Below are 27,336 nucleotides of genomic sequence, written 5' to 3'. Positions count from 1 at the left end.
TTGTCATTATTGGACAATCTATTTTTTTCCTCTGGCTTCATAGCTTACAAAGGTGTATTGTTTAGTATGTTCAAATATAGAATTTGTAAATCTTGATTTGAGTTTCTAAGGATTTTACCTCTCAAATCATGATATTCCTTATTTTTTTACGTTATTTATAGTCCACTTTTCTCACTGAGACTCAAGGCAGATTACACGGTATAATTCAATATGATCGACAGCTGGAACATTCAGTAAACAATATAGTACAGTATAGATTGCAGAAATTTGAAAGCATGCAGAAATCTAATACAGAGCTGAAACAATGTTGAAACAAAACAGAAGCAATTTGACATGTCATAATAAGTAACAGTAACAGACAGCGCACAGTAGTATAGTCTGCAGTTCCTATCCCTTTACCAAAGCATCTCTTTGAACCATTTCCTTACAGCACAGTCCTGTTACCTGTATAAGAAAGCCCTCCTGGATATTTTGGTTTTGCATAGTTTGCACAGAGCCAGGATGGTGGGATCTTTTCTGACCTCTTCAGGCAGGCTGTTCTGTAAGGTAGGGGCCACTACAGAGAATATGCATGTATGGCACAGGTCTGCCATTCTCCTATGTGGTTAAAATTTCAATGCTCATCCATAACGTATCAGAGATGAAAATGCAAAGTTCTTGGTGCATTCCCTGGCTTCGCTGGATCCTAACTGCCTACTTTTGACAAGTTAATTTTCAACTGGAAGAAGAAGTAGATGTAGAAGTAGAACACTATCACTTATTTATGAGAATTAACTAGGAAAGCAAATGTTTCCATGCCTCCTATGTTACATAGTTGTGTCTCCTAATATTGTTCTCCATCCCAAGTGAAACACATCACAGGTCTGGATTGTAGCTTTCAGTGTTGCTGTGTGTTTCAGGGCACCTCAAGAAACCAGCAAAGATGACTTGGAAACTCTTCAAGAAAAATCCTGAGCCCATCATAGCAGGAACTGTGGCACCTGCAACCCCCACCACAACAGGAGGATCAATGGACAACACAACTGAGTCAGGCCCAGTGGAGAGCAAGGAGGACATGTTTGCTCAGATTAAAGAAAAATTTATGAATGAAATAAACAAGATTCCATGTAAGTAAGGCCCATTTACTGCCTTGTCTTGCAAATGGCTCAGAACGATGTACTTGGGTCTGCTTCTGAACCATGCTTCATGGTTCAAATGTTTAATTAACAATGCAAAAATATTAATCTGTTGGTAATCATTTTCAAAGTGGAACAAGTAAGGAATGATTTTTAAAACTCTTTAAAGAAATGAGGGGATCTACTGTCTGAAACTGTTTGCAATTGTAAGCCTCTTGGCTTTAGGAAACCACCATGAATACTGAGACGGGGGAGGTGGGTGGGAACCAAAAGTGAGTCATTCTGTATTAAATAAATTCCTGCTCAGTGCCAGGTCAACCAGTGCTGGAAGAAAGGGACAGGATTTGCTTCCAGTGCAAGGGAATAGCAACCTTACAGGAGAAAGTACAGGTGTGTTCTCCCAAGGAACCATTGTGGGGGTCATCAGTTTCCTAGGGAGAGCAAATCCTATCATTTCCAACAGTCTTGCTAATTTCATGCCCTTTACTAATGCACTGTACCACAGTGTACTGCTTGAATTCAAACTTGCTTCAATCTGTATAGTCCTACCCTTTGTTCCATTTCTTGGTCATGTGATGGAACCCATGAACCAGCTTTTCTGTGCATTTATTGATAGTATTTATGAAGCTCTTTCAATAGAAAATGATTCACAAGGCAGTTTACAGTGATTTAAAAACACAAAGACAAAGAATCCATTCAAAATAGAAAAATACAATAAAAGCAAATGCATACAATGACATAAAAATATCTTGACTCTTCATTAATCCTCAAATGCCCAAAGGAACAGGAATATTTTCACCTATCTGTGCATGGACATTGGGGAGGACACATACAGGCTTCCTAGTGGACAGAATCATTTTGCAACTCAGGGCCCGCCAGGGGAAATGATCTAGAATGACATGGCTGTATCAACCTTTTTGTAAATGCAGCCACCCTCATGGGATGTATACAGCATTGCCTGTAGCTGCAACCCACTTCAGGTAAATGCTTTATGATGGCCTGACTATGCGGTGGGTGCTCTGTGCTGCTTTCTGTTGTAGTGCCGCCGTGGGCCCTGATTGCCATTGCAGTGGTAGCTGGGCTCCTGATCCTCACCTGCTGCTTTTGCATCTGCAAGAAGTGCTGCTGCAAGAAGAAGAAAAACAAGAAGGAGAAGGGCAAGGGGATGAAAAATGCCATGAACATGAAAGACATGACAGGCCAGGTAAAAACACGCCTCTTGGGGAAGATCAGGGGTGAAGCAGCTGTTAGCATGGTGACATGGAGCACTAATTTGTGTTTTTGACTGGTGGAGGTAAGGTATGATCCCATGCAGTGGCATAGAGTTCCATCCCTTAGATATAGAAAAGCATGTATGTGCTCCTGCACTGATATGGCCAGCAGTGAGAATTGACCCAAGGACATGCGATGCTGGGCAGTATCTGCCCAGCTATTTGCACTATAAAACGGGGGCCACAGTTTAAGTTGAGGCTTTTGCACTTCACTTCAGTCACTTGCTCATGTAGAAGTAACTTTGCTGAGCTTCTTCTTTGTAAGAATACTTAGGACTCTTGTCTTAGGCTAAAGCCAGATAGGAGGTTTGCTAAGTGGAATTCTCTTAATTCCTTTTTGCCAAATTTCTCCCTGAAATCCAGCAATCCACTTCTGTTCATCTTTTTAGGAATTTGAGTCAGTTTCAAATCAGTTCCTCTTTTGTGAAATTGAAGATTCAATTAGATCTCAAAGAAGTCATGTATTCTAACCACTATATGGCACTGTCTCTGACAGCTCAGAGAAGTTTTAACAAATACACCCCAGTTATGTAAAGGATGGGATATTTTCCACCCTCTTTCTCAATGCTGCTTTTTCTCCCAATAACTTATATCAATCCCTTCTCCTCCATTTTATCTTCAGCCCTGTGTAACAGATCCAAGGCCTCCTAGGAAGCTTCCATTATAGAGGTGGGAGTCAACCCAGTTTGACATCCTAACCACTACACCCTGCTGCCTCAATTTTTATCCTCACAACAGCACTGTGAGGTAGGTAAGGCCGAAAGGGCTGAAGTTACAAAAGGATGCATAGAGCATCATTGAGTGGTATAAACAGAAATTACACTATCACATGTTAAAAAACAAGCATCAAGATAAATTAATGGGAAATTAAAGAGAATTTCTCTTTGGAGGGAATAAGAGGAGCCAATTGCTATATCAAAAAAAGAAAATTTTGGAAAAAGAAATCCCCCCCTCTGTAACAGCCCTACCAGAGAGTAGCTTTTTAAGACAGTTAGAAACATCATTTTCTCCTGGTTACATTCTCTGTCCTTCTGGTCATTTCCATTTAAAGAGATTTTCTGTCCCTATTTTTTTATTTTAAAGTGATAAAACATAGACAATAGTGGAAGCTAAGTATGTGCACTACAGGCAGTGATGCCTCTGTCACAGCACTGGAAAGGCTGAAAAAATGACAATCTCCAGCCTTAGTTACTCAGAAGTCAATAGGGCTGAACCAATTCAATTAGGCGGGTGCTCTCCTAGCCATGCTATGTGGATTTATTCACAGGGAGTACCTTTAGAAGGCCAACAGCTGTCAAGCAGCACACACACACACACACCCTGCTCTTTACTTTCTTTGACACTCTGCTGCTGTAACATAGTGGTTAACTGGCTGGGCTCTGAATGCTGGTTTGACTCCCTCTACTGCCATGGCCTCAGCAGCTGGCCTTGGGTAAGCCACTCTGCTCAGTCCCAGCTCCCCAGCTATATTGTGGGGATAATAATAACACTGACTTTGTTCACTGCTCTGAGTGGGGCACTAATATGTCTAAAAGAGCAGGATATAAATGCAGTTGTTTTACTATTTCATGCACAAACGTGCACAAATGGGATGGATAGATCCTTACTAACATCTTCCAGTCCAGTTTTATTTTACAAAATATTTCAAAATTGCTGTGCTGTTAAGGATTGCATTGTTTCAAACTTTGGAAATAGTCCTAGGAGAACTTTCTCATAGGCAAGGCTGAAATGAAAGGAAGCCTTGCAAGAGCAGGAGAGTGCATAACGAGAAGGGAAGACTGATGGATTTTGGTGTTTTGGATGAAACTTCCTATAAGTTTCTCTCACAGACTGCATTGCACCAAGAATCTTTGCCCTGCCTCCAAACAGCTTTATCTGCTCGCTCTGTGCACATGGAAAACCAAAGGCCGCACAAAACACTTAAAAGAGGACCTATTGTGGGCTCTATCCAGGCAATAACGTGCACCAGACGGCCTGTAAAATCCATATCCTTACAAACATCTAAGGTGGCATCTTAGGTGGCTCAACAATTCCAGTTTTCCCTTTTTACTGCTCAGGGTAGTATTGTTTGCTTCATTTGCAGCAATCAAAGTAACTCAGCAGCAAACCCCATTAGCAATTAAGCCACACAAACATGTGAAACCTGGATGGTTTGATGGGCTCTAAATCCTTCCCTCCTATCTGGGACTTTTGATTTGGTAACTGGGGCAGCAGCCTGAGAAATGAGTCTTTTATAGCCCATATTGCTGTGTTTCTTTTTGTGTGTATGTTAATGAGGCTGTTTGCATGAGGTGCTTTAATGAGGCAGAGCCACGGCTGTCTAGTCATCCAGAGCCCTCTAGGTGTGCAAAAACTCTCCAGAGAACTGAGGTAGGATGAGGAAAGAATTCCCATGGCTTTCAGTCGTGTGCCAGTTTTCCAGGGAAATGTGACACGAGAGACATTGTTTTTATAGGCACAGAAAAACAAGAAAAGCAAGATCCAGAGTATCTAGCTAGCATGGAAGATGGAAAAACTGCAGCAGTGTTGGCAGAGTAGCCCATAAAATATATATATATAAAAATCAGGGGCTTATGTTCTAGGAGAATTTCCCTTCCCCCAAGTGTTGTCCCTAGGGGGTCAGTGGGGCACATTGGGAATCTACAGAAGGAGGGAAAACTGGTGGACATTATCTACCTCCCAACTACGAAAGGGCATTGATCATTGGACACAGATAGGACAATATAAGCCAAGATCATGAATCAATGAGATAACATCCTTTCATATGAATTAATGTGTGTTAACTAAAGACGGTACTTTGGTTTTGTAAATCCATTCAGAATTTCTTCTCCAAATATAAAATGGCACCCATGCTGCTAACTTGGCTTCTAACCCACTTTGATACTCCAGAGAAGTAAGTGTCAGGAAGAATTCTTGAGCAACCCTGAGCATTCCTAGGTCTTGCAAAAGATCTAGGAATGCTTCCTTTATCCACCTTGCCTCTTCCATCACTGTTCCCTCCCTGCTTTTTAAATTACTGGTTGGCTGCCCAATAGGCTTACAGTAATCACTTTAAAGCCAGACAGGTGCGTGCTTTTTTTGAGCTAACACACAAACAGCCCCTTTCATGTTATAAACAGATGATGTTACAGTTTGGGATTGTACTTTCATTTGGGCAAATTGTAATCTATGAACCAGCCTTCACATTTTATTAAATTGGGGATTCCAATTAGCTCTCTATCAATACTGATTAACTTAACATAATGTTTCAGCAAATATTAATATACCACATTTTTTGGACAGGAAACCTAGATTAGATATTAACAAGGGTTTCATCAATAAATGAGACACTTGAAACTCTGAGACAGCCTTCCTCAGCAAACAGGAAAACATATTTAAAAAAGAAGGTCTTAAAGGCACAATTTGGATGACATGAATTTGATGAGAAAATCTACATAAAAGTCATGGAAGCATTAAATAAAAGTCTGTAACAAAGGATTTCACTACCTATTCTGTGAGGTGCCCATAGTCTATCCTTGGGTAAAATGGAGCATACATGGAGAGAGCTTGTATCGGATGTATGGGTAGCTAAATTTATTCTATATGTATATGTACATGAAGTATAGATTGTATGTGGAGGCAATATTAATGCATACATCAGTACAATGAAAAGGGGGGGGGAAACATGGCGAGAGATCTCTATGGGCTGTTATTTTGAGAAGCAGGAAGAGAACCCCATTTTTGCTGTTCTGAGTGGCTGTGCGTCTTCTACCATTTTAGTAAACAACACAAACAGAAATATTTGAGCTTTTGTCCTCTCTGGAAGCACAAGATTACATGTGCTGCACTAGGTCACTATAACAGCTATATGTATTTTCTTTGAATTTCCTTTTCTGTTCTTTGTAACTGTTCTTTGTGGAAATGGGCCCTTCTAGTAGCAGAAGCTTGTTCCAGCAAATATACCATCCTCAGGTTACCTATATATATAGAAACTGTGTTTCCTTTTCTTTTCTCTCTCTTCCCCCTTATGTATTTCTGTGCTTTTTGGCATCCAGAGAAACACAGGTCCAGTAATCATCTTGAGGCATTGTTGTGAGATAAATTGTAATTACAGGAGAAGATAAATTGGCTAGTTTAAAATACAACATGGCAAATTGCTTTGCAGGCACTATTCTTGAGGTTATCTGAGCAAATTATTAGGGATGTGCATTTTAAAAATGCTATTCATTTTATTTATTTTTGTTGTTACACACTTACACTTTTCATTACATTTTTTGTTTTAATTGTTTTAATTGAATTCAGCAGGAAACACATTTTCAGCAGTAACTTTTTGGGTTTCCATCTAATTTGGAAGCAATTTTCGAGGATTGTATCCTCCTCCTCCTTCAGGACACTACCTGCCAAGGAGCAGGTAGGAGCAGGCACAGGGAAGCATTGGGGGCCCAAGACAGTGGGCAACTGGACACAGCAGCCCGAGGGAGGTATTAAGCCCTCCCAAGAAAGGCAGGTTATGCGGCACAGCAGGCACAGATGCTTGCATGGTTCATGGAGTGAGTCGGAATGCTTGACACTAGGAAAACAGTACTTGACGGAAATCACTGTTATATACCTCTCTCACACACACTGTACAACACACACAAATCGACAGTGGCCATTTCCATGTGGGTTATTTGCCCCAGGTTCAATGCTGTTGGGAAGATTTTTTTCCCTGCTTCCCCCAGCATGCTGTGCATCTCCTGAGCTTCTCCTAGATTTTCTCTGATTCTTCCCAAACTTTCCTTGCTGCAAAGTTTTGAGAGAGTGCTGGATTCCCTGCATGGCTGTTATGTGAATGCAAAAGTTTGGATTTTCCTGGTCCTGCCCACTAAGCAGCTATTTTCCCTGCCCTGTCTTCTCTGTGGCTATTTCCTCCGTCCTGCCATTGGAGGATTTTTTTTCTTTTAAAACCAGAAACTGAATATTTTTATGACATTATTACCATCTCAGTATCAAATTCTCTGAATTTAAAAAAGGTAAGACTAGCATCTTTTGCTGTGGAGATATAATTGGCTAGAGACCTTTTTTTAAAAAATGGAAGCTGGGAATTCAGAGAACCTGATGCATAGATTATTACATTGATGTTCTATTGCTGATTTTTAAAAATGCAAAAATCCCTGGTGACATAGGAAGGGAGTGGACACTACTGGGGGACCGGGACCGGGAAATAGTGGGGAAATCTGCCCTGTGGAAGCCCCACTGCTATTGCACTGTATTGGCAGCTGAAGAGAAACCACACAAGCCTGTCCTCATGTGGAGAGCACCAGGAACAGCATGTGTACACGTTGTGAATAATGATGTATTGTCGAAGGCTTTCACGGCCGGAGAACGATGGTTGTTGTGGGTTTTCCGGGCTGTATTGCCGTGGTCTTGGCATTGTAGTTCCTGACGTTTCGCCAGCAGCTGTGGCTGGCATCTTCAGAGGTGTAGCACCAAAAGACAGAGATCTCTCAGTGACACTGAGAGATCTCTGTCTTTTGGTCTTTTGGTGCTATGAAGATGCCAGCCACAGCTGCTGGCGAAACGTCAGGAACTACAATGCCAAGACCATGGCAATACAGCCCGGAAAACCCACAACAACCATCGTTGTGAATAATACTCCAAAAAATCCATTATTTAATTTGTGTACATTGTAATCAATCACAGCAACACATATATACTAAATGAGAAGGAGAATGAGGGGGAAAATGGAAACACTAGATTAATAGCAACACACTATAGAAAAATCACACTGTCTCACACATAGCTCAGTCACACAGTTGTAAGAGACATCTAATAGCCAAGCAAAATACCAAAGAACATTTAAGGGCACACTTTGCTCACCTTGGGCAGAGGAAAGTGGTGCTGTTGCTGCTTGTACAGAATCCTGAAAGCCTTTTTGAAACCACTCAGACCATCTGAAAGAAATTCTTTGTGCACTCTTCATCATCATCATCGTCATCAGCAGCAGCAGCAGCAGCAGCAGCAGCAGGAGCATCTTCATCCGTAGCCTGCCTTTTTCACTGAGACTCGAGGATTACAAAATACGAAAAACGATTCAATCAAACAGCAAAGATCTCTAGCAAAACAATGGGGCTCAGTTAACAGAATTGTAGGTAATGTGGGATGTGAAAGGAGGACTGTGACAGTTTGAGAACTATTAATTTGTGATTTCTTAAATAGAAGAGAGAAGTAACTTTACCACTAATGGGAAAATTTAGCTATTAATTAACCTAAGCTAGTATTACTATTAAGAGACTTTATCAAAAATATACAGTTTAAATAGTGATGTAGAGAATGGATATATTAGTGGATTTGATAGAGTATATATAAGAGAATTTGAATATGCTTAGAGTAAGAGATATAATACATATATGATTTAGAAGAATTTAATGGAAAATAAGTTAAGTAATAAGATAGGTTAAGGGTTGGAAAGCTGTTGGAAGTCTATAAGGAGGGGGGAGGGAAAGGGTGGGGGTTGAAATAAATTAGGTATGATGGGGAATGTATGTAATAACTATGTACTCACCAATAAAATTTTTTAAAAAAAGAAAGAATTGTAGGTAATGCAAGCAAAAAACTGTGTGGCTTGAGATATCCTAATTCAGAAAGGGTTACAAAGGTAGAAGACATTATATTACAATAAAAAGGGATGATACAATAAACATTGCAATAAACTGCAATACTATCCCATACTACGGTTCTGATCCCTTTATAAGAATGCCTTCCTGAACGTTTCTGTTTTGCACATTCTGCAAAACAATAGATTCATGAGGGCTTTCCTGATAAACTCAGGCAATCTTTTCCATAATGTGGGAGTCACCACAGAGATTGTGGATGAATGGGCAATTGCCAATTTTACCTGTTTTCAGGGTGGCACTTTGAAAAGGCCAGTGCTTTTCAGTGGCAAGATCTGTAACTCTGCTAGTTGGAAAAATCCCTGTCATTTACAATATCTGCTGACTTTCACTTTCCCCTTCCTGCTGCCCCCACTTACATTGTTGAAATATCAAATTATGGGGTGCCATAACTGCAGAAAATTAGTAAGTGACCTTTTACCAATAGTAGTTATTTTTTAAACTTGGACTAGTTCCAATAACTCTATTAAAACAGGCATTTTGATTGACTTTTTTTTCTTAAAAATATCTGAATGCACATCCATAATGAATATTAGTGTTATTTCATTCTTTATTTCTTTTTATTGGAATATTTCTAATTACCTATCTCAGGTCTGTGTTGGTGTGGAATCTGCTGTTTCTCAGGGGCACTCGGTGTTGTTGATTATTGGTGAAGTTTTTGTCTGTATAATGCCCTTCTCTTCCTTCTCTGTGCTCTCGTTGTCTTTCTTCTGTGTTGTACTGTCTCCACCTTTTCTGACTAACCTGGATGTCAACTCACGGTAGGTCCTGATGTAAACCTCATTCCCTTTTAGGTGTCAAAGGGGCAAGGAAGAGGGTTATATAATATATCCTCCAAGCTGCTGTGTTTAGATTTTGTTTAGATAATGGCATGAAACCTGACCTAAATAGCCCAAGCAAGCCTGATTTCATCAAATCTTGGAAGTTACACAGGATCAACCTTGGTTAATAATTGGATAGGACATTCCAAAAAAGACCAGGGCCTCTATGCAGAGGCAGGCAAAAGAAAACCACTTCTGTTAGTCTCTTTGCATTGAAAACCCCAGGGGTTGCCATACGACTTGACAGCACTCTCCACCATGCAACTTTATATTGAACTTAAATTAAGGAGGTAAACAAGACTTCTCCTTTGTATTTTGGTTTAAGGAACCTTAGATTTTAAATTAATTCCTCTAGGCTACTCAGTAGAATGGAGTTTGGGTCCCAAGCCTATTTTATGCTTGTCCAATTGGATGCAGTCTTTGCTGGATAATCTGTATCCTATCTAACAACAAACCCCAAGTCAGGTTGTTAGCAAATGTGCTTGTCCATCAAGTGGATTATGTGAATGAATCTCTGAAAGTGTTGCCAAGTACTCATAGCCTGCACGTGCTTGTCATATGTCACTAGGAAGCAGTTTTCAAGTTATGCATTCTAGCTTCTGGTAACATACTTAGTTGTAAGAGCTTGAATGAGAATTATGAGGTATTCTTCCATATGCCCGTTGGTGCACGGGGTGGGGGATACATGCATGAGTGTTCCTACTTAAAACTCATTTGTCATATGCAAAATCAGAAAGAAAATCTTGGGTGTAGGAGGTGAAGTTGTAGCTTCCTTCAACAAATCCTGGTTGCTACTCCTTATAACTACCTTCTATATTCAGTTTCTTCAATCTCTGTGGCCGCTCCCTTCCCCTGTTTCCTCACCAGAGATTGGTATCTTTTAACAGACCCATTATACCAATCTGGTTGCTATGCTGGTTTCAGAGGGTTCCCAGGGCTGTCAGTAGCTAGATTAGAACTCCAGTCTTGGCATTCTCAAAGCTCAGGACTAACCACTTGAGCTGAATTTTTTTTTTTAAATTTGTTACAGCAACACGTAGTCTATATTTAGTTATACCCAAGTCTACTGTCCTATAGAGGAGTAATTGTTTCTCTGTAGTAATGCTGTGTATTTGGTGATGAAAAAAATACATCTGAAGTGTTCTTGTTGGAGAGCCAAAATCATAAGTAAAAGAGAGGTGAAGTTCATCCCTTCCCCCCTTCCTTTCTGAGCCCTGGCAACCTATTTTCCTTCCCCCTGAAGTAAAGCTTTCACTTTACGCAGTGCGTACATCCATTTTTGAGCTAAGGTATACTTATGAGGGAGTTTGTGTGTGTGAGTGGCATGTGTGTGTGTGTCAGAAAGGAACTAGGTGATCTAGTTCATGATGCCACTTTGCTGAACGTTGCAGTCTCTTTCCCTTTCAGAACAAACAGGATGATGATGATGGAGATGGCGAAGAAGAGGGTGAAGGCGAGGAGGAGGAGAAGGAACCGGAGAACTTGGGCAAGCTGCAGTTCTCCCTAGACTATGATTTTCAGAGTAACCAGGTAATGTGTCTGCATGAGGAGATGGGAGAAGTAGAAAAAGACCAAGACCCTGTCCCTCAAGCAGATGTTATCCTTTATCTTAACTGTAGGTGTAACTTCATTTCTGTCAGTTCTAGGCTTGTTCTGATTTAGCCCTCAAGTAAAGAGGTCTGGAATTATATATCTTACAGACCTCAGTGATCTTTCTTTTTAAAAAGAAAAACAGCTTTGGGAGGGAGCAACATAGAGGAGAGAAGCAATGAGGGGGATGCTTGACTCTTGCCTCACCCAAGAGTTTTCAACTCCAAATTACCCTTTCCCAACTGGCTGGAGAAAAATAAGGAACTAGGTTATATTGATTGGCCTGTGGCATTGTAGAATATTTTGTGTGCTACTGATAATTGTCTTTCCCTTGCAGCTCACAGTAGGGATTCTCCAAGCAGCTGAGCTTCCAGCATTGGATATGGGTGGCACATCAGACCCCTATGTCAAAGTCTTCCTGCTTCCTGACAAGAAGAAGAAGTACGAGACCAAAGTGCAAAAGAAGACCCTCAACCCAACCTACAATGAGACCTTCGTCTTCAAGGTGAGACTTCTTCAGGTCTAGGCATCTTCTGCAACTGATATGTTACAGACAGAATGGTTAGAGACCTGAAACAACTAAAAAAATATTTGTAGGCCGAAGGACAAAAATTGAAGAGAGTGTAATTCCTAGCAGGAAAAATGCCAAGGCAGAAAGACAGGTTAAGAATTTAAGCAAAAGTAACTGAAGCCATTGTTGATGTAAAAACCTACTACATAGGACTAAGAATTGGAACTCGTGATATTCTAAGAGCAGTATCAAAAAGAGTGATGTTTAACATTGATAAAGAGAGTAATAAACCTGTGTGAGAGGAGAACAATGCCTAATTGCATACAAATATTATTTAATTCTAAGTTAACAATTGCTTCTTGGAAGATAGATCAGGCAGCCCAGTTCCTTGCATGTTTACTTGAAAGTAAGTCCCCCTCTTGAATACACACCTTAATGCAGTGAGGGGGTTTGAGTGTGTCAGCGAAGCTGAGCGCAACACTGTCAGGAGCGCAGGGTTGGTCAAGAGCCTAAACTCCTGGAAGAGTCACTCAAGGCGGAATGGTCAGAGCTGAGACACCAGACCAAGATGCATCCACCCCCTTCAGGAATCAACGGTTGCATCAGCAGAAGAGAACTGAATGTTCCAATGGTGATGGGAGCGGAGGAATTCTTGAAGGTTAGCTACTGGGCAGCAGCAGTAGTGGAAGGTGGCACTGGTGGAGGATTTTTCACAGAGAATGGCGGCGGCGCTTCAACTAACCCTGGTTAGTACTGCGAAGCAGAAGAAGGCAATGGTAAACCACTTCTGCTAATCTCTTACCTTGAAACCCCTATGATGAGACAATCCAAAATGAAAAAAGATAAAGTGCTGGAAGACAGGACCCCCCCAGGTCAGATGCCACTCACTTGGCTACTGGGGAAAAGCCAAGGACAAGTACGAATAGTGCTATTCTTAATGATGGGGCCAAAAGGATATCCAGTTGCAGACATGAATAGATGCAAAAGGAATGTCCAAAGCTGTGCAACACACATAATAGGACCATGGAATGTGAGAAGTATGAAGCCAGGTAAGCTAGAAATTGTAAAACAAGAAATGGAGCATTTAAACATTGCAGTCCTGGGTGTGAGTGAACAAATGTGGACCAACTCAGGACATTATCAGCCAGAAAACCACACAGTGTTTTACTGCAGAAATGAACTCAAAAGAAATAGTGTTGTTCTAATAGTGAGGCGAGACATAGCACAAGCAGTCAAGAGCTACAATGCAAAATCTGACCGAGTAATATCAATCAGACTTCAGGGAAAGCCTGTTAACATAACCATTCAAATTTATGCTCCAACTACAGTTGCTGAGGAGGAAGAAATTGAAAACTTTTACGCAAGTATCCAAGAAGAAATTGATCGTAGTGCAAAGAAATAGAAGACAACAATGAAAAAGGAAGAACAAGAGATCTGTTCCAAAAGATCCGAGAAATCAAAGGGAAATTAAAGCCACAGCTTGGGATGCTGAAAGATCAATATGGAAATACAGTATCTGATCAGGACAAAATAAAGGAAAGATGGAAACAATACACTGAAGAACTATACAAAAGAGATGGAAGGATAACAGATACTTTCAGGAATAATCTTTTGATGAAGAACAAGAAATCCTAGAAAGTGAAGTAAAAGCTGCACTCAAAGCACCTGGAGTAGATGGAATACCAATAGAGCTACTTCAAGCTACAGAAATGGAATCCATCAGAATCTTAACAAGAATCTGTCAACAAATATGGAAAACAAAACAATGGCCCACAGACTGGAAACGCTCCGTCTACATTCCAATCCCCCCAAAAAGGGATGCTAAAGAGTGCAGCAACTATTGGACAATCACGTAAATTTCCCATGCAAGCAAAGTGATGCTCAAAATTCTACAGCAAAGACTTACCATATATGAAACAAGAAATGCCAGATGTTCAAGCTGGATTCAAAAAAGGAAGAGGCACTAGAGATCACATTGAAAATTTACAATGGATAATGGAATATACCAGGGAATTTCAGAAGAAAATCAGCCTGTGTTTTATAGATTACAGCAAAGCTTTTGACTGTATGGATCATGAAAAGCTATGGATAAAAGAGAAGTCCATCCACAGGGTGTGGTGGGTTGTGTAGGAGGTGGAGGAGTTTAGGAGAGCGAGAGCGCAGCGGAGAGGAGGTGGAGGAAAGAGGATGAAGAGGAAGAGTACGTCCAGAGGAGGGAAGGGGACTGCTGTCATGGAAGGCAGCTGGGACTCTGTCAGGTTGAGCGGGCCTGCAAGAGGATTGAGAGGGTGCAAGGGCGAGGTATACCCCCTCCTCCTTCCACAGAGTGGGAGCCCGCAGAATCCCTGATGGTACTCCTGGTCCAAAGTCAGGCATGCCGGTGCCTCACAGGGCGACTCCCAAGGCAGAACCTGACAGTTATATAGCATTGCTGTTTAAAGCTCAGTTTCTTTGCATTATTGTCCGAGTTAAACACATGTATTTTTAAAAACAAAATCTCACCACCTCTTTTGTCAGATACTGCTAGTTAACTGTTGAACAATGCTTCTTTTGTGAAACAGATTCCATATCAGGAACTGGGTGGGAAGACTTTGGTGATGGCCATCTATGACTTTGACCGCTTCTCCAAGCATGACATCATTGGGGAAGTCAAGGTGCCCATGAACACTGTGGACCTTGGACAGCCCATTGAAGAATGGAGAGACCTAGAGAGCGCAGAAAAAGAAGAGGTAAGGCTGGACAGGCAACTGAAGAGATAATTTATTCTGTAGACTTTTGATCTCTGACAAGGATGCAGCTTCTGGTTTAACATAGAATGTCTTGATTGGCACAGTTTGAGGATTCTCCATTAAGGAGCATTGAAGATCCCACAACTACAGAAGAAAGTCTTCATGACTGGGAAAAGGAACAAAATGTGGAATCTTGCTACTAGAGCAGATCTTTGCTCATAACTCTATTTTTCTTACTCCTCACTCTGTAGTCGCCTTGGTGGAATGTCAGAAGGTCATTTAGTCATTCTCTGTATGTTTTGGATGCTTAAGAAGGTTGGGGTGTAACTTTACCTCTGATATTGACAAATTAGTTTTTTTCTTATCTGTTACTGATTCATTTGTCACTAGCAGAGTATCCCTGTTTGCCTTAGCTGCAAAAAAGATTAGGGCCAAGATTGTTTCCTCAGAAACCTAACTTTTCTCATAACTATCTGGTATTTATTAAGGTCCCATTTTAATTGTATTTTATTTTTATTATTTTAATAACTGTATTTTATGCTTGTAAGATAGATTTCTATTTTTACTGTTTTTATCTTTGTATTGTGACGGCCTTTGGCCATATACAATTAAACCTAGTAGTAGTAGCTTAAGAAGGCATTATATAAGTGCCTTCCTTTGACTGTAGATTGCAGCCAAGCATATAATCTCCACAGACTTCACAAATACTTTGCTTTTCCAAACACAAGTATTTGATTTCTTTGATTTCTTGTTTGAGAGGAAAGAATTAGTGAGGAGTGGTGGGAGATGGACGAATTGAGGTTTTGGGTCCTGACATTACAAAAATCCTTTTCCTTCTTGTCTGTTGCAGCTGTGCAAATGAGGTAGTGGCACTTAGATACTCAGAAAGGACTTTTCCTAGTGCCCTGATTAGTGGCAGGAAGGACATGTTTTCTCCCCTCAGCCAGGGGGTTGCCTAGTCATAGGACATGGGTTCATTGGTTTCCTGAGCAATTTATTCTTTCTCCTCCCTTAGGCTGGAGACACCTGCAATGCACAAAAGAGTTCCCTGTACTATGAACACCCTGTACACTCCCTTTCACTGTTTAGCATCTTTTTATTTATTTTAATTAACTTATTTTTGTTATTTATAGTCCACCTTTTTCACTGAGACACAAGGCAGATTACACTGTGCGAGTCAGTACAGTCAATTTCAAAGACATTTCGATAAACAAAGTGAATGCTGATCAGTCACTCTTGCTCCTTCCCTCCTCGCTGATGTGTCTGGTTACTTCTGTTGCTGCCACTTCCTCTTCTAGCTTTGAGATCACACTTCCCACAGCTTGAGAAAGGAGGGTTGTGCTGCATCCATTCCATATGTCCACCTGTGGAGTTGTCTCCGGGCCAGAGGAAGATGCAGCAGCGAGTGGGCAGTCGAGGGAATGGGGAGGAACAAGACTGACATACCAGCATTTGATTCATGATGTGCAATAGACTGACATTAATTAGAGAGCTAATGATGTGTTCACCATACAAGCTCTGTTTTTTTGAAGTTTTTTTTAAATTACATGAATCATTGGCCTTACTGAGAGTAATTACGACCAGACTTCCTGGTTTCATTGCTCTCTCAATTTTCCCTAACAGCCTGAGAAACTGGGAGACATCTGTATCTCACTGCGATATGTGCCCACTGCAGGGAAGCTTACTGTCTGTATCTTGGAAGCAAAGAACTTGAAAAAGATGGATGTTGGTGGACTTTCAGGTGAGTGCAGAACAAATTAGTGTCCACCAGAGGGCTCCCATAAACCAGTACAGAAGGACTCTTGGGATATTTTCACATGGTTTATTTCTTCTGCTACTTTTTAAGGCAGGTATAAAACCTGCATTGGCCAGAATGGTCATTCACATGACAATTGCCTGTGCTCTACATTTTGTATGAAAATGCCCCCAGTCATCGATACAGGTGCTCACTTAGCAACTGGCAACGCTAGCATCCAAGGAAAATCTAATAGTAAATGGACCAACAAGGGAAAAATGTCTGGAGATTTTTATCCCATGTTTTCAGTAGTATCTGTGATCTCCTGGTGCCTTCAGCTGTGCAGTGGGAATGGAATGGTGGAAGGGAAAGGGATTTGCAGGGGTATTTTTTTGCTATAACCTCATGAACAGAACCAGGAATAATAATCTAAGTGGGACACTGCCAGCATTACACTGCTGAGTCAAATTCAACATGTGGCTCAAGGTGGTGCTGGTGCTGGCTCATGCCTTCTTAGTTTGAAAGAGCTTCTTCACGTGATTGTGACAGTTTCATCTTGTCGGGGGTAGGGACAGCTGCTCCCACGGTCAGGTGTCGCGATGTGGATTTGGCGGCATTGGACGGGTCCATTCTGTCTCTGTCCCCTGGGCTGCCTCATCAGCCCAACCACTAAGATGTCACACGCCCCGAGGGCTCCCCCTAGGAGGCCTCAGAAAGGGCAGGCCTGTTGCTGAGCGCAGAGCCCACAAAGGACAGGTCCCGCCTGTGAGGCTGTCTCGTGGCATCAGGAACAGACCTGTGCATGCTCTCCTTCCTGGCCTGGATCAGGAGCCCTCCTTAAATACCCACCCCCTTAAAGCCATCCCCGCCCAACCTCCCATGTTTCCGTCCCTACAGCCAACCCCACCACCTGGGCCAGGTTTGGCCATGGCCCTTCCCCCCACCCTGGCCCTTCGTGTTCATAGGAACTACCCTCTGCCGTTCCCTCCACCTTCAAATTTCATGCTGCTGCTTCATGTCTTGCCCGAGCAGGGGGCAAATCATGGCCCTGGAGGGTTTTTGCTCCGCCTGCCGGGCTCTGTGGGCATGCCCGCCCTATCGGCGTCTGTGCTGGGGAATGGGTGGTGCCTGCTTTCTGTTGCTACTGCAGTTGCAGCCACGCCTCTGCTCGGGACGCTGTGTGGTGCTGCTGGCTCTGGCAGCGTCCCAGGCATCCTTTCTCCCCTCACGGCCAGGTTGTATGCCGCACTGCGGCAGCTCAGGTTCTTCGCCCGGCCCCCCCAGGGTGCACTGCTTCCTGCACTCTGGCCAGTCTTGTCGGGGGGTCAGGATGCTCTGCGCTGCCCCCCCCTGGCCCTCTGTGGTGGCTGCTCTGTTGCTGGTGAGTCTGCTTGGAGCTTTTGGGGGGTTGTGGAGCGCTGTCTGAGAGGCAGCAAAGGGCTGCCTCCGAACACATCTATAAGTAAGGTTCAAGTCCAGTAGCACCTTAAGGCCAACAGGATTTTCTAGGGTATAAGCTTTTGAGAGTCAAGCTTCTTTCGTCAGAAGTATTAGATGAAGGGAGGTTACTCTTGAAAGTTCATACTCTTGAAAATCTTGTTGGTCTTTAAGGTGCTACTGGATTCGAACCTTGTGCATCTACTGTAGACCAATATGGCTACCCACCTGAAACTAATTTCAGCTCTGATATCAGAACCCAGCAGCCCTCTAAGAGAGAGAACAGGTTGTGCTGGTCTAGTTGAAATCCTTGCAACTTGGGTGATGTGTACATAGGAAAAAAAATAGGCTATGCATATCCCAAATAAGTAACTGAAGAAGAAAATGCATGGAAAATTGCTTCATTCCCAGGACAGTCCTAAGCAGAGTTATGCCCTTCTCAGCCTACGGACTGCAGCAGTGTCAGTCTCAAGCCACAGCTGCCCAGAATGTTAGTGAAGCGAGAACCAGGCCTTGTGCTGCCTGTGTTTGAACCCTTTGTAAAAGAGACTGTAACAAATTTATTTACTTATTCACTTCATGTTAAAACTAAAGCAGCACGACTGGGTAGGGAGTGCCAAGTGCCACCTCAACTAGGATATTTAAAGGGTATCGAAGCTTCGGTAATTGCCACCAAATAGAAAAAGCCTGTGCAAGCTAAGTTATTAAAAGTAGATATTATTTAAATGATTAAATAAATAAGTATCTCATGAGTGGAAGGCAAGTAAGAAATTTGTAGTAGATGCTGGGTATTTTTTTTAATGTTTTGGAACGATGAATATATATAAGAAAATGTACAACCATATTCCTTGATAAGACTACTGTGATTGCTAAGAATCTATTTTCTTCAGTATGTTTTGGAACATTCCAATAGGTCAAAATTTCAATAAGAACCATCAGTAGTATTTTCGAAGGCTTTCACGGCTGGAGAACAATGGTTGTGGGTTTTCCGGGCTGTATAGCCGTGGTCTTGGCATTGTAGTTCCTGACGTTTCACCAGCAGCTGTGGCTGGCATCTTCAGAGGTGTAGCACCAAAAGACAGAGATACAATACAATACAAGACAGAGATACGGCAATACAGCCCGGAAAACCCACAACAACCAACCATCAGTAGCTTCACCTGTTGCCTGCTAGCGGTGGAAGGCCTTCCCCCTGCTGCTGCTGCTCACCACTGCTCAGATGGACAGTGGTCGGGAGGAAAATGGTGGGCAAAATGGAGGGGGCAGTCAGCATTGCCTGGCACAAGGATGCCACTTCTGGTGCAACCTAGAAGTAATACCATCATACTAAGTGCTGCTCTAGCATTGCCCAAAATTCTGTGGATAATAGGGGCATGCACTGAGAAAATTTCCATTTCAGTTTTCAAGGTTTCTAAACAAACTATGCACTGTTATTTTTTTCAATGTGGAGTATTGCTGGTTCGGATCAAATCCATTTGGGATTTTTTTTCTTATCAGAGTTTTGGCCTTGTTCTTTGGCCTGGGCCCTATGCTGGGCGTCCCACGAAGGGGAGGATTCCCCACTGGTCCCACCTGCCTGCTGCTCTCCATGTACATGCCATGGGGAGGAGTGCCATTTTCTAGAGCCCATTGGTTTTACAACGGGCTTGGTTGCTAGTTAAAAATAATCCTACGTCATGTTCACTGGGTTTTTTCTGTAGAGACAATAAATTATTACTTTTGCATCCAGCTGTTGCTGCCATGTTTTCTTGTGCTTTGCAGTTTTGTTCTCATGGTCAAGGGCAAATCCAAATCCATCCTTTGAATGTTTAGCATTCTGTTTCAAAACTGTGTGTGTGTTTTATGTGTCATCAAGTCGCCTCTGACCTATGATGACCGTATGAATAAAAGACCTCCAAAATATCTATCATTAACAGACTTGCTCAGATCTTGCAAACTGAAGGATGTGGTTTCTTTTACAGAGTCAAGCCATCTCGCTTTGGGTCTTCCTCTTTTTCTACTGCCTTCAACTTTTCCTAGAATTACTGACTTTTCCAGAGAGGCTTGTCTTCTCATGATGGGACCAAAGTACAATAGCCTCAGTTTTATCATTTTAGCTTCTAGGGAAAATTCAGCTTGATGGGATCTAGAACCCACTTATTTGTTTTTTTTGGCTATCCATGGTATTCCCCAAAACTCTCCTCCAGCTCCACATTTCACATGAATCAATTTTCTTCTGTCAGCTTTCTTCATTGTCCACCTTTCACATCCATACATAGTATTGGGGAATACCATCATTTGGATTATCTTGATCTTGGTCCGCAGAGACGCAGCCTTATCTTTAAAGATCTTTTCTAGTTCCCTCACGGCTAATCTTCCATGTCTCAATCTTCTTCTGATTTCTTTATTGCAGTCTCCCTTTTGATTGATGATTGAGCCAAGGAATATAAAATCTTGAACAATTTCAATTTCCTCATTGTCAGCTTAAAAATTGTGTGATTCCTCAGTAGTCATTACTTTTCTCTTGACATTCATCTGTAATTCTGCTTTGGTGCTTTCTCCTTTAACCTTCATCAGTAGTCGTTTCAAGTCTTCAGGCTTTGCTGTAATCTATAAAACACAAGCGGACTTTACGGCAATCTTTTCCATTGTCCAAGAGCAGGCAGGCATGCAGAATGATTATCTGAATGACCTTCCCCCCACACCCAAGTACCCAAACATTTAAGTTTTTCTCTTAGTTTTCCTTTTGCTGTGGGGGCAGGCAAGATCATATTTGAGTAGGCCAACAGCTTGCAGAAGGCTTGACTTAAGTTTGATTTTGAGAATTTGTTTTTTTAAACAATGTTTTGACAGATGCTGGAGGGAGAGGAGACATTGTAGTAGATAAGAAACTTGAAGAGAAAACTAGATTGGTTGAAATTGTGGGAAACTATGAAGGAGCTGAAGTTTCATTGAGGTACAATATGCCATTTGACTCAGAAAGAGAGCCTGAAAAACTATGGAAGCAATCCTGAACAGGTCTACTCAGATGTAAGTCCCATGTTATTCAACAGTGCTTACTCCTAAGGAAGTGCCTTTGGGATTTCAGCCTATGATTGAAGTCTTCCAGGGTCTTTATCAAGTTTAATTGACTGAACAGACCACTTGCGTCTCATCCAGTAGCACTTTTCATCACAGTGACCAACCATCCAAGAGCACTGATGGGCTGAGGGATTAGTGCCTAGTTAGTGTCAGGAAAAAAAAGATGCATTTGTATGCACATTCCCCCTTCCCTCCAATGAAGTTAATTAGGTTGTATAACATAAGGGCTCTCTCCTCTTGGAATCCGATTGGTAGAATGCCATTAAGAAAAACAAGATATTGTCTGCCCAGTGGCTGCCTGCCTGCCTCCACTGGTGCACAGTAAGAGCTAAAACAAAACACACACACTTTTTGATGGGGGAGTGCTGCTTTAACTTGGTTTCCCAGATTTAGTTCACTGATCCGGAAGCTGCTTTAATGAAATGAAATAGCGATTTCCAGGTGCATTGCTGACTTGTTTGTTTTGTTTTGCACATCCCTAATAGTTAAATCATAGTCTTTGGGACAAATGCTAGACTGTCACCTTGGAACAATGATGTCACTTCTGGGTCACATCGGAAGCAGTGTCATCACACCAAGTGATGCTGATCACCCTCCACACCATATGTCCCTGCCTCCCCCATCTCCTGCCAGTTGCCAGTCACGAGGGCAAAAACAAAATATTAAAAATGAAGATCCAAGCAACAAGCATCCAACTAACATTTGAAATGCATACAAACTGATATTATTAATAAGAATAGTCAAAGAAACAGATAACCCAAAAAATAAGGACTAGCTCCTAAAATCAGGTTAAAAAAGGAAGTTCACATCTGACTACATGAAAAGGGGGTGCTAGATGAAGAGCCCATGAGAGAGCGTTCTAGAGTTGACAAATTGTTTAAATTGATGAACTGTTTCAAGCTGGGTAGGTCCAAGCCAGCCTCTTGAACTGGAGCCAGAAACATATTGGTAGCTGATTGCAGCCAACATCAGTCAGACAGCAGAATATATTGGAGCAGGAAAATCTAGAGGTATCTTGAATGACAGTGGACCCAGGCTCTCTGAAGTTCTCTTCTCCAAAGGAAACAGGGTCTACAAAAGCTGCTTGAACTGTCCACTATTTAGCTATGCAAAATAGGATGTTACTAATGCCTCTCTTCAGTTCCTTCCTCTGGGCATCAGAGGTAACTCTGGTCTGGTTCTTTTCCCTTGAGATTTCTCTCTCCTGTGCTCCTGTAAGTGAAGTTGGGTTGCTAGTTTCCAATCCTGAACTGTTTGGGCTGTTTTCCCCAGACCCCTATGTGAAGATTCACCTGCTGCAGAATGGCAAGCGACTTAAGAAGAAGAAGACCACTGTCAAGAAGAAGACCCTGAACCCTTACTTCAATGAGTCCTTCAGCTTTGAGATTCCGTTCGAACAGATACAGGTTTGCATACTCAGATTTTCACTTGATGACATCGGCGGGGATGGGGGGGAGACCAAGGCTCCCTTCCCTAGTCACAGGTCTCATGGGTGAGGTGATATCATCTGCCACTACCCTGCCTGGACCATGGGGCCTGGTATGGATCACAGCTCAAGTTGTTTCTCAGTCTGCTGGGAGAACTTTGCACAGCCTGGTCTAGTTTATTCATGGGTTTCTCAATCTAAAAATAGTATTGAAAGTACAAAAATACAATGATAATCCAGCAAACATTAGATATGTGCACTGTTTAAAATAGGCTGTAACTTTAGAACCTAATAAATGGTTTGGGTTTTTATACCGGGTCATTTCAGGGTGCAGATATGGGACTGCATGTTTGTTTACCCCCACATTGATAACCCATCCACCCCCATTGCTCAGAGAACTAACATGGTAGGGAGAAGGGCTTGGCCTGGCTTGTACCCTGATATACAAGCTGCCTCTGTGAAAAGAGCTTTTTTTCCCTGTAGAAGTTTACTTACACAATAAGACAGATTTATTTTTTAAAAATACACAGAACATAGAATAAGAACAGAATATTGGTTGCATGTCTCCAAAAGATCCATGACAAAACACAGTATCAAGAGTCAGAAGTTGTCTCTCCCTTTTTGACAGAAGATACAGTATATAATCCAGACAGGAGACACATAGCAGAAAACTTGGCTGTATATTTGTACAAAACTCGGGTAGCTTCCTTTTAACTCGTGTCTGAAGCAGGGCGTTTAGACTCTTGAAAGCTGAGAGTCTTGTTGATCTTAGGGTGCCACTGGACTCAAATTCTGCTGTTCCTCTGCAGAACAACACAGCCACCCACCTAACTTTCCAAACAGGGATGATACTCTGTTGTTTTCTCATTGCTACTGTGCCTGCTGATTCAGTGCAGTGGCGATGGTGGATTTCCCCACATTTTCTCTTTTCTGATCTTCCAAAGGAGCCATTGACCACTCAACACGACAAGGGAGCTTTTTTTTTTATAAAGTAAAAGGGATCAAACACTTAATGATGTTATGACATCATAACATTGTTATTATTGCATTATATTGGTTTGCCCCCTAGTGCAGACCTCTGCCTCCCAGGTCTGGGTCAGCTCAGGCAGGGTCTCAATATGAACTTCTTGGAATTTTTTTTTTAAAAAAACCAAGCATAATGATGTTATAACATTATGACACTATAAAGTCATTACGCTTGGTTTTTAAAAATCCCCTGATACACAATGGCCATGCTCTGAGTAGAAATTTTTGTTTAGGATTTCTGACCCTCCTCCCCAACCATGATCCAACATGGAAAGTCCTGTCCAGGCTGACCCAGAGACAGAGGCTGGCACAAGAGGGGCAAACCAACACAATGCAATAACACCAAAATCACAATGTTGTAATGTGATTAATTTTCTTTTATAAAAGGGTGTTTGGGAAAGGAGGAGGACTGGTGAAGGAGGAGGGGGAAAGGGGAGGGAAGAGCTGAGAGAAGGATGGAGAGACCAATCAGTGAGGAGTGGCCTGCAAAGGGGGAGGGCGGAACAGAAAGCAGAGAAGGAGAATTCTGCACGATTGAAAAACCAAATTGAGAAAATATCAGGGAATAAGCTTATGCAAAAAAATTTGAAAAGAAACCTTGAAAATGCTGTATTGAAATCTGAATGGGGAGTTAAGGGTAGACATGGGCATGAATCGAAATACGAACCAAATTTCGTGATGAATTGGGCTGATTCGTGTTTCACAAAACGTGTTTTGTGGGGCTGCAGTTTTCACGAAATTCACGACTTTTTGGCCCGATTCATTTGATTCGCGTACGATTCATGGTGATCCATTGATTCCCTAGGTAACATGGGCCTGGAATGTCTGCAGACTTTTTGTTGCCATTGGAAACCCCAATCTTAGCCCACATAACCTTGGTAGGCAACTCTCCTTGCCAACTGGAGAGCTTCCATTCTGCCCTATACAGCGAGGAGCAGGGGGGTTAATCCCCTAGGCAACTGAGGAGATGGGCCTTCTGTAGCCATGGGAACACCAATCTCATCCCTTCAAACCCTGTTAGGCACTTCTGTCTGCCAACCACAGACCTCCTGTTCTGCTCTATGTGAGCGTTTGTTATATAAGGCACCTCTCTCTGCCTTATGCTTTTAGTTCCAGTAGACAGAGAGAGAGGGAGGATCGGTTGCTGGAATTTGGAGTGAGAGAAATTGGAGTTGGGAGCTTTGGGCTGGATTTGCTTCTTCAAAAGAGACTAAAAGCCTCTTTCTTATTTTCCTCACTTGTCTTGGCTGGGAAGGTCTTTGAGTGAGGGTGCCTTTTTTCCTCCACCCCACCCCACCCCACCCTAGTCTCAGACCTTTGCCTGGCTCTGGGGGCTAGCTTGACTGAGCCTCTCTTATTTTTTCTTTGCTTGTCTTTGTTTTTTCTTAATTCTTTCTCTGCTCTTTTGAGGGCTCACACTCTTGTTGTTTCCTTTGGTTTTATTTTGTACATCTCTCCTGCCTGGGCAGGTGTCTGTGTGGTGATTTGGGGCCCTCCCCTCCAAACCCAGTCTCAGGGCCACTGCCTGGAGAGCCTGCTGAAGTCTCCCGGCGAGTTTGGCATCTTTGGGTATGAAGGGGGCTGTTGAAGTGCCCCGGGTTCTGATGAATCACGAAACTAACGAATCGTATTGTGAAATGGGACAATTTTCATGGAAATTTGTGTTTCGTGATTCATGTAATGTGACAAAACACAAAACTCTTGTTTCATTTTTTCCCCATTTTGTGCCCATCTCTAGTTAAGAGTGAGGAATTCAGAAGAAAACCCATAGTAGTATGGGGCCAAAACTGGTGAAAATCTTCCAGGCAGAAAAATCTTTCAACTTTGTTGTGATATATTCTAAAAGATAACAATAAAGCAGGTTTAGGAAAGGTTGCAGGAAACCCAGGAAACAACTGAAAGTTGTATGAGAACACCATACTGCTATGTGGAAGCATGAGAAAAATTTGTTTCCAATCAACTGGAAAGCCAGACCAAACAAATCAACCACATTCGCAAAGTTGACTCAATGGTAGAACCTGTTTAAGAAGGTTCCCTGGTTTCGGTTATAGAGTACAGCAAATCTAAGATCACCCTAGTCCAGGTTCTTTCAAATTATGCATGCAACCTTGTCCCCTAGATGAAGTTACACATATACATTTATTGAAAGTTATGTAATTTCTGCTTTTTATGCCTCTTGTGTTAAGTGAGGAATTGGCTGCTCTGGTCAGATTAACACTGAAATTTGCAGAAGAACTGAACATCTCAATTTCTAGAATAGATCCTCATGGGCATTTCATTGGAACTCTTAACAGTAATCTTTGTCTCCTTGCTTCCCTTCCAGAAAGTGCAGGTTGTGATCACCGTGCTGGATTATGACAAACTGGGGAAGAATGAAGCCATTGGCAAAGTATTCGTTGGCAACAATGCCACTGGCACGGAGCTGCGGCACTGGTCTGACATGCTGGCCAATCCTCGCCGCCCCATTGCCCAGTGGCATTCCCTGAAGCCTGAAGAGGAGGTGGACGCAGCTCTTGGGAAAAACAAATAGGCTACTCCATACCCCCAACATCCCCTACTGAACATTCAAAGTGATCCAGAGCTATCAATACCTCAGTTAGGCGACGTTTGGTTTCTGTTCTGTTCTGTTTTCTAAGCTGCAATACCCTTTCTTTGACGGCTGTAGAGGAATTCCAGATGCACCTGAGTGTTTCCAAGGGAAAGAGTTTGAAAGGCACAGAGATTTCTTTTGTATTCTTACAAATAGTTTGTCTGCTGCATGTTTCGTCATCTCTCCATGTTGTTCTCTTCAAGCACCAAGCCAGCTTCTCTCTTGGGGTTTCCTTTCCCAAGGCTACCGTGAATAGCACATGCTTCGCTTTTACTCTTTGGGTTTTTTTGCTTTAAATCAGACCTTCAAACATTGTGCTAGGATGATACCAGAGCCTGACAATGTGAGTTGATCAGATAGACTGTGTCTGCTTTGGAAAGTAATAGCAAAGGAGGAAGGTCATGAAATGATGCACTTATGTACCATATAGGCATCTTGATGCACCATCTTCCAGAGACAACAAGGAACAATTCTGGCACTGGGACATTTCCAGGGATGTGGAGAACTGGTGGATCAATTCTCTTTTGTGAGAAGAATGCATTTGGGGGCATACTTATTCCATAATGTTAATTGCCTTCTAGGTACTGCAGTGGGTATTCTGTTCCCTTGTAGTTTTCAGTTCTCAATTAGAATGATGTAGTGATACTAGAAGGTTATCTAAAGATGGTAACTACGCTTGAATTCTTCCAATCTCTGGAATGAGTGCGGAACAGAGCACAAAATAACCTTTATTTTTGATGAACAACATAAAGGGATATTTATGCAAATAATCCAGTCTGGTAGGCTGACCGTTTTGCAGAAATTAGAAGGCCCGTGTTGTCAAGTCAGATTCTAGGTAGCAGTGCCAAAGTGAATGCATTGTGCAAAGCTGCGGCAGCCTTCACACATCTTTGCAGCCCTGAAAAATAGCAGCCCTGGGGTGGTTTACATATCCTTCCCATCATGCCTTGCACTGCCATTTCTTTTGAGAGTACAGCCACCTAAACCTGTAGATATTTAGGAATCTTTTGCAGGAAGGTTTAATGTTTTCAGAAATTTGCGACTAAAGGCATGTTGGGCTGTGGTTCATGTGTCCTTCTAATGCTTTGGGGACCAAGATTTGCTGGGTAGGGAGTCAAAGGAGGAGAGAGGAGGGAGAAGAGGCAAGGAAGGCTTATTGAGAAGGCTGCATTAATTTTAGATTAAACGTTTAGCTTCTCCATTATGGGAGAATTCAGACAGAACTAAAGCTTTCTATTGGAGGCTCTCCTTCCCCCAAGGGAACAGAAGAAGAGTGAATTCATTCCATGTAAAGGACCAAAGATGCACCAAAGGCAGAAGCATCTCCTATTCTGTATGGCACGGGCTAGCTGCCAGTAACATTTGTGGTACCTTTGTTGACCCCAGAGAGATA

General features: G+C 42.2%; 1 protein-coding gene across 1 annotated transcript; it reads left to right on the top strand.

The window, feature by feature from the left end:
- The first annotated feature begins 922 nt into the window (after positions 1-922).
- SYT2 (synaptotagmin 2) lies at positions 923-25,883 on the top strand. Its single transcript, XM_054981009.1, has 8 exons — positions 923-1,106; positions 2,156-2,319; positions 11,247-11,369; positions 11,767-11,934; positions 14,502-14,669; positions 16,293-16,410; positions 22,174-22,307; positions 25,677-25,883. Exons 1-8 carry the CDS (start codon positions 923-925, stop codon positions 25,881-25,883), a joined length of 1,266 nt encoding a protein of 421 aa, XP_054836984.1.
- Positions 25,884-27,336: the final 1,453 nt, after the last annotated feature.

This window comes from Eublepharis macularius, chromosome 5 (assembly GCF_028583425.1).
Source record: "Eublepharis macularius isolate TG4126 chromosome 5, MPM_Emac_v1.0, whole genome shotgun sequence".
Taxonomy (NCBI): Eukaryota; Metazoa; Chordata; class Lepidosauria; order Squamata; family Eublepharidae; genus Eublepharis; species Eublepharis macularius.
Note: the sequence above shows the minus strand (reverse complement) of the source record. Positions and strands in the feature narration are given on the sequence as shown.